At 44.9% G+C, this 19534-nt stretch overlaps 1 protein-coding gene across 1 annotated transcript in view; it reads right to left on the bottom strand.

The window, feature by feature from the left end:
- Nucleotides 1-19534, bottom strand: part of RAPGEF5 (Rap guanine nucleotide exchange factor 5) — a 997318-nt gene that overhangs the window by 645276 nt on the left and 332508 nt on the right. Inside the window, exon 2 of the mRNA XM_086941717.1 lies at nucleotides 16253-16303. Coding sequence (XP_086797843.1) covers nucleotides 16253-16303 — 51 coding nt within the window. The remainder of the gene's footprint in view (nucleotides 1-16252; nucleotides 16304-19534) is intronic.

The raw sequence follows: 19534 nt of genomic DNA, 5'->3' as shown, positions 1-19534 counted from the left end.
TCCAAAGATACCCTCTTATCCTGGACTTCAGGAGGCGAGCTTAGCTGGCTCTTGAAAATCATCTTTACAGTCTGGGTTCAATACAAAGTTGGATAAAGGTCCTCTGTCCCTTTTCAAATAGATGTAATAATTCTGAAAATAGCTCCCAGGAGGACAATTTCTCCAGAAGGGTGATATGCTCTAGGGAGAGGACTTAAGGACTGCATTTCATTTTCACAAATTACTTTGCAGAGTTCTTGGCCTAAGCTGGGGGTACCTACCAGAACAGGTTATAGTGGCTGTCAGGGCTGAGGTAGGAAATAACCCTTCACAATATCGCAATTAGGACATATATTTCTAAAAATGTAAGATAGACAATTAATTTGATTTCCTCTATGTATTAGAATGTGGCAAATGTGGATTTTCTAGATTCCATCTCATCTAAATTTTAGGCTTGTGGTTTTTAAAAAAAAGATCAAGGAATGTCAAAAGTAAAGCTACCTAAGAAGTAAATCAATCAATCAGGTTTTTTGTATAGCGCAACTACTCACCAGTGAGGGTCCCAAGATGCTGGAGCGGTGAAAGATCTGCGGTTCAGTCAGAGAACCAGATCTTAAGGTCCTTATTGAATTGCAGCAAAGATGGTGATTGCCTAAGCTACAGAGGCAGGGAGCTCAAGGACTTTGAAGCGAGGTATAAGACGGATCTTCCTCCTTCTGGGGTCTTGCGGATCCGTGGGATAGTACCCAGGGCCAGTTAGGCAGAGCGGAGATGTATGGTGGGAGTGTAGAAGGGCAGGCAGTGGTTGAGATATGCAGGTCTGGTGTTCTGGAGCGCTTTATAGGTGTGTGTGAGGAGCTTGAAGGTAATTCTTTTGTTGATAAGTAGCCACTGAAGGTCTCTCAGGTGGCCGGCAACGTGGTTGAAGCGTGGGATGTTCAGGATGATTCTGGTGGAGGTGTTCTGGATGTTCTGCAGTTTGTTTTGAATTTTCTGGGTGGTGGCGTCATAGAGTGTGTTGCAGTAGTCGAGTCTGCACCTGACAAGCGCAGGATTGACCATTTTACTGGACTCGGTGGGATCCATTTGAAGGAGGCAGAGCATGTGGAAGCCGGAGGATGAAATGGCATTGATTTGGTGGTTCATAGAGAGCAAGGAGTCTAGGATGATGCCAAGGTTTCATGCGTTATCTGTGGTTGTGAAGGGTTCTGAGTGCTGCGGACCACCAGCAGTATTTCCAGGCGGAGTTGGAGGAGCCCAGGATAAGGACTTCAGTCTTGTTGGAGTTAAGCTTGAGGCAACTATCCTTCATCCAGGTGGCCACTGCCTTCATCCCATTGTGGAAGTTGCTTTTGGCAGCTGCCGGTTCAAATGCGAGAGAGAGAATCAGCTGGTTGTCATCGACTTAGGAGACAACGTTGAGTCCATGGCTTCTGACTATGGCTGCAAGCTGGGCCATGTAGATGTTGAAGAGAATGTGGCTCAGGGAGGATAGCTGAGGCACTCTAAAGCTAATCTCTGAGGTTCTGAGTTGAACAGTGGAAGTCTGACTCTCTGTGTTTGACTGTTCTAGGGCTGTGTCGCGGAGTCTTGCATAGAGGGTGTGGTGGGAGACAGTGTTGAAGGCAGCTGAGAGGTCCAGGAGAAACCGGTTCTAGGATGCTTGTTTCCAGTCCAGGGAGGGCCTTGCCTGGCAGTGCAGGCTGGACGGTTCCATTGGGCGCAGGGTCAAGACTGATTTGCATATGGCTGGGTCCAAAAAGGAATGGCATGGTGAGCAAACAAATGATGGATTTAGGCCCAGATCTCTGTACTGGGGTGAATGTATGACATTGTTCTGCATTCTGTCCATCAATTGTTCTTTTTTCAGGAGAATGAGGGAAGCAGTTTCGCCTCGGTCGAGGAGGGTGCAGATGTCGTCTGTAGCAGCGAGGAGAGCAGTCTCAGTTCTGTGGTTGCTTCTGAAGTCTGATTGCGAGAGGCCCATGATGTGATGCATTTAGATGACTCTGAGAGTTGGATGCTGATAACGTTCTCAATTACTTTGTCTGGGAAGGGTAGCAGAGAGATGGATCTATAGTTCTAGAGGTCTGTCGGGTCGGCAGAGGGTTTCTTCAGCAGAGGGTTGATCTCTGCATGCTTCCTGTCTTCCAGGAAGGTGGCGGAATCTATGGAGCAGTTGATGGTATGGCAGAGTTTGGGTGCGATGGAGGTGCCAGCTGTGTTGAAGATTTGGGGAGTGCAGGGACCCAAGGGGGCTCTGGAGTGGATGGGTAAGGTCTGCTGGGGTCTAGTGTTATTGGGTGTGGTGGTTGTGTGTGGGTCTTGGGTAGCAAAGCTGTCATAGATCTTCTTGACCTTCCAGTGGCAGAAGGTGGCAAGGTTGTTCTGATAAGGTGGTGGTGTTCGGTTACGGCAGTTTTGAAGGCTTCATGATCTGCCACTCTCTTGCAGTTCCTCTATCTTTTCTCAAGCCTTCTGGAGGTGAGCCTGGACTCTTAGAGGGTGGGGAGAACCAGCTGGCTTTCTTGGGGGGCTACTTGCTTGAGGGTTTCCTGAGGCGAGCCAGTGTGTAGGCGCAGTCAGAGATCCAGCGATGGAGTTTGCATGCTGAGGTGTTGGCATTCATGGATGTCAGTAGTGGGGTTTTGCTGAGGGAGGTGGTGAGCTGGTCCTCTGAAACCTTGTTCTAGCTTCTGCCAGGATCACGGTGGGCATGGTGGCATGCAGTGGGCTTTGGTGAAGGAGAAGTGGACGCAGTGTTGGTTGGTCCAGTGAGGCTTGGAGGTGTGGCTGACAGAGATGTTGTTGCTTGCGGAGAAGATGGGGTCGAGCATGTGTCCTGCTGAGTGGGATTGAGCTGTGCCCAGTTGTGTGAGTCCTATAGTAGCGAGGCTCTCCAGTAGGAATGAGGTGTTTTGGTCGCTGAGGTTTTCCAGGTGGAAATTGAGGTGCCAAGGAGAATGTCCGTTGAGGCAAAAGCGTGGTGATCAATGAAGTTAGCTATGATTTTGCTAAAGGGGAAGTGGGGTCCAGGCGGTCTGTAGACAAGGGTGCTGTGGAGGGTGGTGTTTGGATTGATCTGGATCTGGGAGTGGATTTTCTCCATGTCAGGCGAGTGGTCGTCAGAGCTGGTTGTGAGGCGAAGGTTTTTTTTGTGTACATTGGCAATGCCTCCTACCGGTCGGTTGACGCGGTCCTTGTGGATGGCTTTGTAGCTGTCGGGGATAAGCAGCTTTAATAACTGTTCCAGTAGAAATAAGTAGGTTAACATACCTTCCTTGCTTCACTTCTAAAAATACTGCCATCAGGTCTTGTCAGCTCCAAGGATCATTTCATTTTTAATTTCAAATGTATTTTATTGAATATTTCAACAGGCATATATCGAGACATCTCAGCAGGTTGTACAAGCAAGAGGCATAGATAGCGGATGGGACAGACAAGCATGTCTTCCCTAGCACGAAGTAACAAAGCAAGATAAATATGCCAGGGGAACATTACGACATCAGTGCGAAAGATCTGCATTGCAATCATATGACATGAGAAGAACAACAACAACCAAGAACTCTCGCTCCCCCCCACCTGAGACCCTCACCCCCACCCCGACCAGTGTGCTCTGAAGTGTCTAGAGGTCCATCAATGTGCCGGTAAGGTTTAGTGTGGCTGTCCGGGAAGTCACCGCGGGTCTTCGGTGGCATTGGTAAGACGTAGGACCCGAAGATATTTGGGGCATGTGATTTCATTGAGTTCTTTGGACAGGAGGGTCAGTAAAGGAAGCCATGTTTTCCGAAAGGCATCTGTAGAGTTAGTGAGTGTGGCGTGAATGCGCTCCATCCCAAGGGTAAACCAAAGCTTATGAAGCAATCCTGTGTGTGTAGGCTTAGCTGTGGATCTCCACAGTGATAATATGTGCTGCGTGGCTGCTTGTATGGCAATGCCCATTTGCCGGCCCGCAGGGACTTTAAGGGGAATGTTAGTGCGTTAGGTAGACCCAGCAGAGCATATGCAGGAAATCTCGGGATTTCAGTCCCAAAGGTGGAGTCGATATCGTCCAGGACCACCTTCCAAAAGTCTCCGAGTTCCGAGCATTCCCAAAGGAGGTGAGTCAGAGTGTCCCTTTCCCCACATCCCCTCCAACAAAGTTCGCTGCCTGCCGGGTTCCCCCTGTGTAGTCGGACTGGGGTGAGGTGCCAGTACATAGCCAATTTAACTGCTGTCTCCCTCGCCTTGGTGTTACATGTGGTGTGTGAAGCTCTGTAATAGACGTATCCCCATTCTTTGAATGTCAAAGCCCTACCCAGTTCAGCCTCCCAATGCTTCTGGCTTGGTGTTTTAACCTGGGCATGTGGTGGTGTGAGCATTTTGTAAAGTTCAGAAATTAGGCGTTTATCCGTATCTTTAGTAAGTAGCCATTTTTCGAAGGTTGACATGGGACGGCTCACCAACGCAGCGATATCCGGGTCAGTGAGCCAGTGCCTAAGTTGAAGGTATTGGAAAAAATGAGGATTCTCTATGCTATACCCCTGTTTAATGTCCGCGAAGGGGAGAAATCCCTGCAAGTCAAAAAGGTCGCCTGCGGCACGACATGCTGTGCCTCGCCATTTTGGGAATGTGCCTGCGCCATCACCTGGAGGGAAATCAGGGTTATCCAATATGGGCATGAACAGGGAGGGAAAGGTTGTCAACCCGTGTTTGTGTGCCACCCTATCCCATATCTGTACAGTCGTGCGTGTGATAGGAGACCTCAACATGTACCTCGGCCTATGTTGTCTAGCGAGGAATGGAACCCTCCAAAGTGGCGTCCGTGCCATGGCCCTATCCTGGAAGAGCCATCTCTTCTCTGACTCGGGTCTGTACCATTCTACTAGGTATCGGAGTTGAGAAGCTTGGAAATATCGCATAAGGTTTGGGACACCGAGACCACCTTCATCCATGCTCCTATATGCCAGTAATTTGTGGATTCGTGCCCGCTTTCCTTCCCAGACAAAGGCAAACAGGGTGTCCTGTAGGGTTTTCAGAATGCCTGCCGGGGGCATAACTGGGATCGTTTGGAACAGATATAGGATCCGCGGCAGGGTCGACATTTTCACCGCCGCTACCCTCCCCAGTAGGGAAAGAGGCTGTTTGGACCATCGCGCCAGGTCCGTCCGGATCTGGGCGATGAGAGTGTTATAATTAATTGACACCGTGAGGTCCGTGGAGGGAGTTAGAGTAATCCCCAAATATGGCACTTGGGTAGCTAGCTGAAGACCACTCCCCTGACCTACGGCAGGGGCCCGCGAGCATGCATTTTTGCTCAATGGCAAAATTAAGGATTTATCAATGTTGATTTGAAACCCTGAGATGGCTCCGAATGAGGCAAGTTCCTCCATGAAGGCGTGTATTGAGTCATTAGGTTGGTCCAGGGCGGCAATGACGTCGTCCGCATATAGACTGATAGTATGGGGTTCGCGCCCGAAGTCAACACCCTTAATCCTTGGATTGTCCCGGACCTTCTGCGCTAACGGCTCTATATACATGGCAAAAAGAAGGGGGGAGAGAGGACACCCCTGTCTGGTACTGCGCTGGATTGCGAATGGTTGTGAGTGCAAACCTCCCAGGCGGACCTTAGCCTGCGGGTGATGGTAACAGCTCGCTATGCGAGAGCAGAAGTGGTCACTTAGGCCAAAGCGACGTAGAACTTGTTGTAAGTAATTCCAGTTCACGCGATCAAACGCTTTTCTGCTTCGATAGCGATCAGCGCAGAGTCTGAGGCTTGAAAATGCGACTTATCAATAAGGTGAAGTACCCCCTCAGTATTATCACTGCATTGTCGGTTGGGTACAAAGCCTGACTGATCGGGCTCCAAAATTCCAGGAAGGCACGGGCCAAGACGCGCAGCAAGAATGCCTGTAAAGAACTTTAAGTCAAGATTCAACAGTGAAATAGGACGGAATGCAGAGCAGTGTGTGGGTTTCTTACCGGGTTTTGGCAGCACCACCACCTCCGCGGCCAACATGTCCGGAGGTATGGCGCCTACTCCCTCAAAGGAATTAAAAAGGCGGGCGAGCACTGGGGCCAATTGCCGACTAAAGAGTTTGTAAAAGCCCGCTGAGAATCCATCTGGCCCCGGGGATTTGAGCGGGCGGAATCGGGATATGGCCGCCAGGACCTCATCTTGGCGAATAGGGGCGTCTAGAGCCTCCACAGCGGTTTTGGAGATCGCGGTAAGAGTCGTCGTGCCAGATAGGCCTCGATGTCCTCCGAAGAGGTCTCCTCTTCCCCATATAGTGAAGCATAATAGGAGCAAAACGCCTCGGCTACCTGGGTGTCAGTAGTGAGCACCGCCCCGTCGTCGCCCACAAGGCTATTGATCTTAGCCCGTTGGGTCTTGGCTTTTAGAGCGCTGGCCAGTAAGCGGCCCGTTCTATTACCCCCGACATAATAAGTATGTCGAAGTCGGGGAGCTGCGAATTCTGCCCTATCTGTATCTAGACTGGCTAATTGGGCCCGAGCCGCTTTCAACAGTTTCCACACGCGTGGGGCACAAGTGCGGCTGTGAACCCGCTCTAGTTCCGCGACGCGCGCCGTGAGGTCGTCCCGTTTACTTTTGCGGTCCTTGGCCTCTGCCGCCGCTATGGCTATGAGTTCCCCTCGTGTAACCGATTTCAGGGCTCCCCAGAGGGCTGTCACGGAGATGTTGGGCGTGTCGTTGGTGGCCAAGTAGCTAGTGATGCACTCACTGATTCGTTTGGTGACATCAGGCCGTTGCAACAAGGTTTTGCGGAGGTGCCACGGGCCTCGGGGATGGCGGGCTGCTCGAAGTGTGAGGGAGAGCTCCACTGCGCCATAGTCAGAGATGGCCGCCGGTACTATGGTGACCTCCTCAAGATTCTTGAGGATATCCGAGGAACCTATGAAGTGGTCGAGCCTGGCATAGGTGTGATGCACATGTGAATAGAATGTGAATTGCGAGGTGTTCGGGTGTTGGGTTCTCCAGAGGTCTATTAAGTCCCTATCTTTAAGCCATTCATGGCCACTGGGAGAAAGAGCACCAGTCCCTCCATAGCGGTGCCCCGATCTGTCAGCGTGTGTGTCCATAACAATCTTGAGATCTCCGCCTAGGAGTAGAGGTGCATGCGGGGTCTGAAGTGCTTCCAAAATAGCGCCTTTCAGGAAGGCCTCCTGTCCTGTGGTTGGGGCATAGAGGGAGCCAATCGTAAGGGTTGTATCACCTAATTGAAATGTATGCACCAGGAGTCGACCCCTGATCTCTCCCACCTTGTTTCCCACCCTCCCCTGGAAACATCTAGATATTAAAATTGCAACCCCTGCGGTTTTCGCTGGGAGGGAGGAGAAGAGTTGTTGTGGGAAGACTCGGGAGCGCATTCTATGCCAATCTTTCTGCAGGAGGTGAGTTTCTTGTAGTAGGCAGATATCTGCTCCAGAGTTCTCTAAGTAGGAGATACCAGCCCTTCTCTTAATCGGGTTATTCAGCCCTTTCACGTTAAGTGTTACTATTTTAAGAGTAGTGTCTGTCATGGTGCAAAGGATATGTAGCGCAGCGCAGAGTGGACTTCCGTCACGGTACAGAACCGTGTGATAGCAGGTATGTGGCCGCGTCTTTCCCGGCAGCCTTGTAGGCCCAGTCCAGGACCCTGTACGTAGATGGATGACAAACCTCGGAGGCGGCACAGCGGAGACGTAGCCCCCTGCCCAATGATAAATCTAGTCTGGCACACTGGTCCCCACCCTCGGATCCCCTCTAGCCCAACAAGCCCCCCCAAAACAACCAAGAGCCACCGCTGTTTGCATCCCTGTATATCTGAGCTAAAGTTATTTTGAGCGGAGGCTTTGCAGCTACCCCCCCCAACCCAACCCCCCCCCTTCCCAGCCCCAACACCCTAGAACTGCATAGTCCCAATCCCGTTGTGTCACACAGGATCGTGGTAGTGAATGTTGAAGGGGTCATCTCCGACGGCGGTCTCTCCGTACTCCCCACCCAACCCACCCGCCACAAATGCAGTGTGTGTGCAATATGGAATCTCCTGCGTGGAAGTGTCTATTGCCCTGGGGGAGAAGTTTCTTTAGCTACCTCCGCCACCGCGGTTTCATGCTCTTGGGAGATGACAGAGGCATCCGGTTTAAGGCGGTGGGGTGAGGATCGCTTATAATTTACAGTCTGCCAGCCCCCTCTGGATGGCACTTGCGAGTTCCCAAGCACTGGTTCAGTTTCGACATGGTCCATACCCAGGAAAGTACAAGTGTCTTCGAGTGACCGCAGCTGATGCAGCCGTCCATTCCACTTAAATATAAATCGAAATGGGTGTCCCCATGAGTAGGGGATCTCTTTCTGCCTTAGGAAATCCGTCACTTGTTTGAATTCCTTTCTCTTCCGGAGAGTGATAGATGAGAGATCCTGGTACAGGGCGACGGGATGACCCTGAAACTGAAGGGGCTGGGCTCGCCGAGCTTCTCTGAGAATCCGCTCGTTTAGCGGAAAATCTGGAAGGAACGCCAGGATGTCCGGTGGCGGAGCTGGAGCTTTACGAGACATCCCCACCCTGTGCGCCCTATCAATGCGAATGGTGAAGTCCGCCGACTCTCCCAGAACACTTCTGAAGAGGGCCTGCAGGTATGCGGTGACATCAGACCCCTCTTCTTTCTGAGGGACCCCCCGGACCCGTATGTTGTTTCGACTGGAACGGTTTTCAAGGTACTCTGCGTGGGCTTGGAGGTCCACTTGTTGGTCTGTGAGTCGTAGGATCTCTTGTTGGAGCTGTTCAATTTCGTTACTCCTAGTTTGGTCCGCCTCCTCGATAGCGACCACTCGGTTACCCAGGTCCTCCACGTCGCGTCGAAGCTCTCGGACTTCACCCGCAACGTCTTGTTTTAAGGATTTCAAGTCTTCCCTAAGCGAGTTAAACAATGTTTCCAGGAAGGATCTGGTGATGGGCACTTGATCGTCCGTCGCTGTCGGCGGTGGCTTCCCGGTCCCTGGTGATGGCCGATCCCTGTGAAGCTTGGGCTGCGACTTGGCCAGTAATTCAGGGAGCGTCTGGGACCCCCTCTTCCCCCTCTTTGCCGCCATAGTGTGGGTAGCTCCGAACACCGGTCAGTGTAGGGTCCCGGGATTTTGGTAGACGTAGGGAGATGGCGACGCAGCTGGTTTGAGTGGGAAGCCCACTAGCTCGGTTCAAGTTACCCGGGGCAAAGACAGATGTGGCAATCCGTGCACCAACCAGCCCGGGAGTCAGTGAGGTAGGCCTATTCCAGGTGGCCAGCTGTCCCCTACCGGGTTATTGCGTAGAGCAGTGCGACGGGGTCAGTTGAGTGCGACCCCCGGCACCCGCAAAAAGTGTCCGGATCGGCAGCAGCAGCCCCCGCAGGGAAATTTCAGCTTCCCCAGCCAGCCCTCCGCCGGGGGCTCGATTGTGCCTCCCGAGCCTCCCCTCGTGCCCACCTCTGCTCTCCTCACCTGGGTGCTTGCAGTGTGCTTTGGGATCGTGGCCCACCAGGCCTCTCCAACGTTGGTTCCACTTATGGTGCTGCGGCCGTTCTAGGCCGCCTGGGGCTTCTAGAAGCTGCTGGGGGTCCACATCATATAGGCCGTTATGGATCGGATACCTCTAGTGTGCCCAGGTTGCTCCGATCTGCTGTAGAGTGCAGGCAGTCCGATGAGTAGGCCCAAGCCGGGATCTCAATTTTAGCATCCGCTGGCCGGGTCTCTCTGTGCGCCAACCGGGCTATCAGGGTGGCAATGCGGCACTTCCGAGGCTCACCGCTCCAGTAGCAACGGCGGGGGCCACTGATCATGCCGATCCACCCCTGGCGCCACAATCGATCTCGAGGATCTCAGGGCAGCGGCTCCGATCGCGGGTGTGGGCGCAGTTGCGGACCTCCGGGTGCCAAACCCCCGTACCACTCCTCGACGAAGGCACTCGGGGCGCCGGTTTCGCTCCGGTACACCCCTAAAGTGTGGCACGCCTCTCCGTACAGGGCCCCCGGTACCAGGGGGGAGATTCAGGTGAAAATCACGGCGTTTTGGCGGGATCGGGCAGGGAGCTCCGGAGACCTGCGTCCGATCACGCCGCCATCTTGGACACGCCCCCGATCATTTCATTTTTGATTTATTTATGTTATAAGTATGTTTGTAAAATGCACTTACTCTGATTTGTAAATATTGACGCTTGATGTGAAATGGTCAAATGCTGTTGAACAACTCTACTACAATGTTTTAGACTCCCACATGGGTAGTGGAAGATCACACCATAGCCACGTTTTTGTTGTAGATGTAAGACGCAAATATGCCAAATGGTTGCACACCAATTTTTTACCATGTATTGGGACAAACCACATGCACCGGGAGGTGTTTAAAATCTTCCCGGTGCCCCGAGGTCTAAGTATGCCAACAATTGAGGTCCAGAAATTTAAAATATCCAGGGACAATACACAATACAAAAAGCTACATTTTCCTACAGAGGACAATACTCATTAGTTGAAGTACAGCTAATCAGCTTTGCTGAAATAGGAGACCTTGTCAGAATCATACTGCATGTTTTTTGACCAATTAGAATAGGTGTCTGTATTTCAGTTATTCAGTAGTCAACCAGAATAGCTGCAGAAATCCATACATTCCAGAGCACGTTTCAGATAGACCTGTTTTGTCATTCACACTGAGGCAGGGTACCAGTGCAATGAGAATTCCCCTAGGAGGTCAAGACCTAACAGTTTAGCCATACTCATGTCCCCTGATCGGTACAATGGTTCTGAAAATAATAGATCCACTTGACTATCCCCTTTAGTGATCCCCAGCTACAGAATTTAGGCTTTTACCCACCACTACTGCATACAGTTGGGTTAGCTGTGGTATTGCCAATCATTAATAAAAGACAATGGACATGAGCAGGAGACCTTTTATAGCAAGAATTTAGAATAGACAGGAAACCCCACTAACTTGCATTGTAATAGCAATGTGGTAACCACATTTAGGGAAATATAAGAGAAGCTAATCTATAATTGGGCACATGGGCTAAATTAGAGGAGTGCAACCTCTATAAATCCACAACAGTTACACTGTCAACCTTTAAATCATTACTATTACAGAGTCATAGTATAACTGTGGGACGCCTTTATACAGACACTGAGTGAAAAATTAGCGTTAGTTTAAGAAGTATAGTGAGGGACAGACTTAGGGTAATATTTATGGTTTATGTCAGGTGCAAGATTAGATTAAGGACCTGATTTTGATCTTGGTGGGTGAGTTACTCCGTCACAAGCCCTAGGTATTGGGGTTAGAGTTTGGATTATGTTAAGAAAAGTGCATTGTGGAAGGATAAATGTCAGTACTACAGTTAGGCCATGATATAGGTTAATGATTAGTGTAGAGGATAGGGTAAACATGAGAGTTTCAGTGTTGTTAAATGTCTGTTTAGGGGTTACTTATGGATAAAGCGTAGGGTAAGGGTTAACAACAGTTTTAGTTTTGGCACAGGGCAAGATGTAGGCCAATGAAAGTTATGAGGACTACTGTTAGGATTAGGCTAAGGATTAAGCTAAGGGATAGTGTGAAGAGCCGGACTAGGGTAAGGCTCAGGGCTAGGGTTAGGGTTGGTGTTAGTTTAAGTGTTAGGATAGGGGAAGGTGTTCCGTAATGATGAAGACTAGGTTTAATATAAGGATGTAGCAGTTTTGACAATGCAAATGTATTATTGATGGCATGACTATGTAAATATTGATAGTTTAATTGTTGATAATGATAAGATGTTCATTTTGTACATGAGTGTAGAGGAGCATCTGTCATCAATTATAAAATTGTGAAAAAAGAAAAATGTAATTCGGTGCAGATGAATGTCTCACAATAGCTACTCACACCCATTAGCCCTTGAGGCCAGTTTTTCTTTTTCAATGGATAGATGAAAATCAGTGTCTTCAACTGCTGATTGTTTCAACTAGATCCAGGGTCAGCCTGGGACAGAAAATAGGCTTGGGCATCAAAAAAAAGTGCCCCCATTCGTGAATTAGCTAGCTAAAAAAGTTGCTCATGTTTGTAAACTGGTTCAGTTTTGCACTTGTAAGGATGGGGTGTATAAGTGTTTTGCAATGTATGGGAGGATTGTATGAATTTGAGCTTGCTGCAGGCAATGTTTGTTTAATATTATGGCGCTTAGTACTAAAACCTGGCCCAGCAGACCTAAAACAGGCCCAGAAAGAACCTAAAAAAAACAGCCCACACACTGACCTGTCAAACCAGCCCTTCAGATACTGCCTGATTACCCTATAGTGCAGCCGCATCCTGTCTAGATCAGTCGTTCTCAACCTCTTGTCTTCTGTGGACCCCCACTTAATCATTACTGGAACTCGGGACCACACTGAATCATTAATGGAATCTGAGGACTTCATTGAGTAATTACTGACCACCGGGACATTGACATAAGCATTTTTGATGACTTGAATAGCAAAACAATACAAAGAAATGCGAAAACAAGCATTCATCAAAAAATAAAAAAGGATAAAATATTTTATTTAATTTACATACAAATATATCTTCTTGATATTGAAGAGATATGAGAGAAAATATAAAAAAAATACAAATTTTAATTGGAAGGTGGAAGTTTTTCAAAATTCAGATGGGGCCACTCATGATGCATACTATATCCTGTTTGATGCAGATGCACTGACACTAACATAATGTTTAGCCTCCAATTTCAAACTCCATCACAGTATTAACATTTTCAATTCTATATGTTGCTTCTTTATTTATATACACATTATTAATTTGGTTATTAATATTATTTAATTGTCTAAGCAGTCATGGGCCCCCTGAACAGGGGAGCCCTGGACCACAGGTTATGAACCACTAAACTGTATCCTACTCTTGTTTTGTGAAACTTTCACCTCTTGATGAAATACTGCACTGTTGTTCAATACTTCCACAAAACTCCAAACAAATGGATATGTACCTTCTGTTTAGCCTCAAAAGGACACCACACTAGGACACTAAACGGGAAGGTCTAATTTCATGCACATTCACTTAATGACCTCACTCATGAGATTAGGAAGAAGGGTGCTAATTGTTTTGATGGCCAGAGTCATTAGAATATGTACAGGAAATCTGACAAACATGCCTCCGAGGTGAACTGACTTTGCTAATTAGCAAATTGGTAATCCATTTCAACCACTAATATGGTTGGATTTGAGAAATTCATTTACAGCTGAAAGACTCAAGGGTTTGCCGAACCCCTGACAACAAATGGTTTTACGAAGCATGCTTTTTAATAAACAATGTAGCGAAGCAGAACTGGCAACTGTGAACATCTGCATACAATCTTTAAAAGGATAACGATCACTGTGTGCATTTCCCACGTTTGGTCTTTGATAAAGCTTTCGCTAGATTAACGCTTTTCCAAAATATTGATACATAATATCCAAAAAAAGAGTGGCTTTTGGTCAGTGGTATTCATCATTTGGTCTGTTTAACTGTCATTCACATTTTCTTCTGCCCACCCCACCAGCGCTTTACTCATTAGCTCCCTCACTTTGAGTGACTGCTCAAAACCTGTGCTGATTGTCCACGTCTACCTAAAAATAGTGCCTGCTGGTTTAAAGTGTGTTTTTCTGTTTTAGTTTTTCATAGGAACTTCGAACACCCCAGTCTTCCCGTCTCTTCTCTAAAGTTATAACATGACATAATAACATTGTAGCTGCCGGGAATTTGAGTGCTTAGATACCTGGTGATTTATTCCTCTCTCCTTCTAAAATAATGACAATGTGCATGCAACTGAAAGGTTTGTTATTAAATAAACCATATACAAACCATAACTAGTAAATTCAGCCAAAGCAGTGAGCTTGTTATATTTAAAATATGTATTATAAGCGTATGGCAGTCATTCCTCAAGAGGCAGCATATTTTCTTCTTTTTTGCAATTATGAAAATAATCATCACACTAGGTTGCAAAGCCCACTGTCTCTGCTAATGCTTTTTAAGATTTGGTACTACACCACTGAACTGTCCAGATGTTCTAGTTTGCCACATACTGTTAGCTGTTAGAAGATGGTTTAATGTCACAAAGTACTCAATGCTCCAACCCAGTGTCTGTTCGGCGCCAGTGGTATACTTTATGAGCTTTGGTAATATATGGGTCACACTGGCTAAAAACATTTATCAAATTCAGCAGGAACTCCAGGCGGCTGGTTATCATCATGGTATTGAAGACAGATCTCCTTGTCTTCGTGATCCTTTGACTGATAACCTGGAAGCTAGTACATTGCTTTGTAATGGTACTAGTACATTACTTTGCAAAGGTACTAAGTTTACCAGTGTGCTATTGCGACATACATTTCCACATTAATGTCTGTCTGCACCCTTTTCAGCGTACATCGATTTATAAAACAGAACTGAATGCTAAACACATAATTTATATTAGCCCAAGAATCCTCAATCTTTGTACCATGCATGTTCCGTTTTAGGAAGCTGATGTTCCTTAATGGCCAGAAGACGCCAGAACCTTTAAGTACCTCCCCACAGAGAATGTGCTGCATCAACACCCCGGGTGAGCTCAGATTACAGATATGACTTTGCTGAAGTCTTAACATGAAGGATTTGTGCTGTGTTACAGGATATACATCATTTGGTAATTAATCTGAAGCCAAGTGGTACACTATGGTGGAGGTCGTCACTCATCAGACAAGTGATTTTTAAGTGCCTGGGTTGTGAAATGCTGCTAAGGAAGGTCACATTTCAGAACCAAGTAGCTTGCGTATGTAATTATAACTGGTACTTTATTAAATTGTTTAATGTGTGGAAAATCTTGATATGATCATTCTACTTAGGCCCTCATTATGAGCTGGGAGATTTAGGTGTGAGGATGCTGGGAGGTAAGAGGTCTGGAATCCCCAACTCTGGTGATACCCACTACCTTAATCTTGCCATTATGAGTTAAAGTCTTTCAAATATGGAACATCTATGTTGACCTGGGAAAACTAAGTGATGTTCGGAATGTTGTCACTGAGCCCAGGATCTATTCTTTAAAGATATACCAGCTGCTCTTTGAGTACCAGAGCATTCTGCGGCCCGGCTGAGTGTACATTGTCTGCCTCTAAGGAGAGCTATTCTAGTGTCAATAACACTAAAGAATCGTGGTCAAAGAGTTAGTTTGGTCAATTCTTAGTAGTTAGATGAGAGAGACATATGAGTGACCTGTGCTTTAAGACTGTGTTCCTTGCATCATCCACAGACTTCCATAAGGGAATTCATATTGGTGCGGGAGAAGGGGGGTGAGAGATTTTTTTTGACCTGTTCTCTATCAAATTTAAGGAATATTTTTTCTTCAAAGTGATCTTTAGGAAACCAAGTAGCAGATAGTATAAGTATTTTCTTTTCATTGTGGCACTGTCAATTTCACCACCACTGATACACACTCATTCAATTTAGAAAAGGCAGCATTACCATCATCATTGAGACTGATTAGAAAGGTTCTTCAGTTCCAATGCAATTAAAGTGGGAACAAAATTAAGGTTTTTAGAGTCACAATATCACGTTACTTACTACATAGTTTAGCCAACACTTTTGCTATGAGAAAACCAAAAAGAAAGCAATTAAGGGGTGATATCTGGTTGAATACAGTTATAGTGGGTAAAGAGTTGATATGTGAGACAAGAGAATTCAAGATGTGTAACCTCTTTTGGAGAGGGCCTAAACTGAGAATAAAGAGCCATGGTAGGTTCAGGAGTTTGTGATTGTGGTGGGAGGATAGCTGCAAGAGCCATTCAATGAATAAAAGAGAACACTATTTAAGGACTGTTGTCAGTTAGAGCAAGAGGAATGCCTACCAGTGGAGCAGGATTAGAAGAGGACAGTAGTGGTGAGAGGTTAACCAGTAGACATGATAAGGAAGAAGAATAGGACTGTGATTTCCCAGCATGTGTCACTGTTGTGAAATGAAGATCAAAAAGAGTCAACAGCAGAGCAGATCTAAACTTTGCCATTTTTATACACAAATATAGAAGGTAATCCGTTAAAGCTTAGTGATGGAGTAACATACAGTTTATGGACCTGTTGAATAACAGCTGAGACTTTTCTCACAAGAACCCAGCAGTTCCTTCACCTATAAATAATGTGGGAAAACAAAGAGTTTGGCGTAATGGCGCAACTGCTATTTCATTGCACATGTGAGATACACCAAACACTGAAAACCCTCTAAATATATAAATATAAACAAATAAATAAAACACTTATAATGGCAATTACAATTTTGACTTCAAAATTCAGAAGAAATCAATTAAAGTACCTTACCTCAGTTGTAGAGTGATCAAGACAGGGGTTTGAAATTCTGTCATAGAGAACCTGTAAATAAAGTATAGGACAGTTATTTCTCGTTGCCTCCAAGAAATGTGTTTTTTTTCTCAATTTCAAACAGATGGGTGTACAGCTCTCCCTTGCTTTTTATTGACATTGCAAATAGCAATGCTGTTCAAGTCTGTTCAAAAAGTGCTTTAGAAGTCACAGTTGGGGGTAGATTTATAACAACATCTGCATGACCTGACAGGATACTGTTGTATGGTTTCAGAAACATATGTCACATTACATTTACTCGTGCCAATATAAGAGGGGTACAAGATATTTCTTTAACGTTTGTATTATTCTAACATTAGAGTAGTTAAGATATTGAAGATCTTGCAGCAGACTTTTCAATTAAAGTAAACAAGAAGACATTTTCATTCCCGTGGGAAAAAGAGGCACAGTACTTCATCTCATTCTAAAATGGAAGAAACCTCAATGCATTTGGATATATGATAAAGCTGTAAAGTGTAACTACAGGTAAGATTACATTTTGTCCATAGCATAAAGGTATTTCTACTGCGAAAATCCAAAATCAAATAGTGTACTGCTTTTGGGAACAGTATTCAAAATTGTTTATTATAACTGAGGCACTTTAGCATTCACTTCAGATCTGCTTTCCAAGTAGAATGGAATATATTCTGCAAACACCAAGTTACACAAGTCTTCTCTACAACTTTTTGTGAGAGAGATTACCAAAAGTGATTTATAAGCTCTTCTTATAACATGGCCCTGTGAAAATCGGGAGACAGTCTTTTGGAGATTAACAGAAAATATCAATGTAGGTTCTCACTGATGTTAAACTGCTTTTCCAATCACATTAGATACGTATTTTACCAAGTTCAATCCTTCCCCTTTGATTTTATTTAAACAGTATCAGCCATGTGTTACAGCTTGGATTATATGGAAAGACAGGAGCTGGTAAATGGGGAATGAGGTACTATAATTAGCAAACAAAAATGGAAGAAATACTAATCGAATGAAATATATGCAAGTCAGATTGTAAGTATGTATGTATATGTACAACATATAGTCCAAACTTTATCCAATGTGGAATGCTTGGAGGCAAAAATAAAGCCCTGCAAAAAGAAGTTGGAAACAAGGGGTATTCTTGTGTTCAAAGATAGTGGGTTGGGGGGGAAGAGCAGGGTATGGCACAGATGGGTGAGGTGTAAACTGGGAGTGAATTTCAGTGTAAGGGAAGAATGGAAGGGTTATCAGAACTACCTAATACCTTTTCCAAAAATGGGAGAGACTTATTAAGACAAAGAACGTAAACCACACTTTCTGTTCCTGAAAACTTAGAGACTATACTGATTTCTAATATTCAAGGTCAAATGTAAAATCTCAGTATTTCAAGAGCTAAAATTGAAGACACTCATGCTCAAAACAGCAAGGTTTGCATCTTTAGTTGGACTAGATAGCTGCCTCATATGAATTTTCTTTGAAGAACAAAGCCCACAATGAAAATAATCATTGAGACAGTTTTTGTGATGGGTGGGAAACACATGCTAATTGAGGAATACTGCACATTTAAGTTGCGTTGGTACTTAGATTCGGGAACAATTTAAGTATAAGGCAGAGGCCTATGCTCTTTCTGTTGAGAAGGACCAAGTCAATGTTTATAGTTTAATTAAATTGTCTGTGGGAATTTAGGGGCTGAAGTAACAAGAGACGTAGTCTTGCAAAATGGTCCAGCAAAAAGTTTTTTTTTTGTTTTTAGCAGACACAAGACGTCCATCTAGTACAAATGAGATGAGAAATAACCTAGAAATGATTTGTCTCTCGTCAACTAGTAAAAACGTGAAAGTGCATTCCTAATCCACTTTACATTGCTAAATATTTGCTTCATTGTACTCTGTTTAATTTTAGGTTTCACAACTCACAAAAAAATCATTAAAATATTATTCATACAAACCGCAATTGGCATACCCATTGGCAACTGGCAGTTTCCTTAAATATGCTAAGCCAAACTTGAAAGGTTGTTACAACAAAATAGGATATACAACTAGAGAGCTGTATAACTGAAAAACAGTTGATAGCGGCAAATTGACATTACATATAGATAATGTATGACCAAGGGTACAGAAAAAAAGAGTAACTATAAAGGCACAGAAATCTCAGAAAAGTACAATTATAATTGTTTGTATTCTCCATTTGTCCTCCTACTCTGGTTGGCATCATCCTTTGCTTATTACTGCTTTTAAAGCGTTTGCAAAGGATTATTACTTTTACACCTTTGTGTACTTTTCGTACATTTAATTTCATATATGTTGGAACTGATTTTAGAACAAGAATTGTATGTAATGCTTAACCACTATGTCTTTCAGGACAAGACAATTACATTACTTATATAAATCTGCATCTTTATTTAGTTTATTAAAGATAAACTAAAATTCTCAAAATGATTGTTCCAGTTTTTGCATAGACAATATGATACGCAATCATTATAAGAAATGCAAACTAGTGTCCTTTACTATTATCTTATCCAAATTGAAAGTTTAATAATTTAGTGCTCAAACAAATGATTGAACATAATGTGGCCAAACCACCACACAACACAGCCAGTTTATTTTGGAATGGTTGTATGTCACAATATTGTAGTCAGATAAATCATCTGACACAAATATTAGCTTATAAGTATTATTAACAAATATGTTGTCCCAGTGAATTAGGAATTCATACTATGAGGTCCAAAGAGATGTTCTTTCTGTTAATATAATTTAGGGCAGATTATTTGTAGCAGATGATATTATGCAACAATATTCTGCTACAAACCCCTGAGATACCTCATGATCACAAATCCTTTCCATTCACGTTATGTATCCATGTGGATTACCATTCCTATTAGGCACAGTGGAAATGTTATCTCCAACCTTGTGCAACTAATGAAATGGCCCAAGAAGGAACCTCAGAATTATCAAGTTCAGAGACATCCTTATAAAGGTCTGACTCTGCTGAATCTGCATGACAGCTCAGGCTGCACAGATATGAGACAGATATTATTTTTCTGAACTGAAAACACCATCAAAATGCATAAAAGCACAGCTCAGGAAACAGAAATAACTGAACAATTAATAATGTATGCATGCACATGAATGTTAATGGCTCTTTTAGAATAATTATCAAGTCAATAATTTGTCATTATTTATCTACCAAGCTTATCACAAAAAACAAGATGCAATGTAAACTTATTTTCAAAAATACTGGCTGATAGTTTATCCAACAGCAATTACT

The sequence above is a fragment of the Lissotriton vulgaris genome, chromosome 10, assembly GCF_964263255.1.
Source record: "Lissotriton vulgaris chromosome 10, aLisVul1.2, whole genome shotgun sequence".
Taxonomy (NCBI): domain Eukaryota; kingdom Metazoa; phylum Chordata; class Amphibia; order Caudata; family Salamandridae; genus Lissotriton; species Lissotriton vulgaris.
The sequence above is the reverse complement of the archived record's forward strand: the minus strand, read 5'-3'. Positions and strand labels throughout refer to the sequence as shown.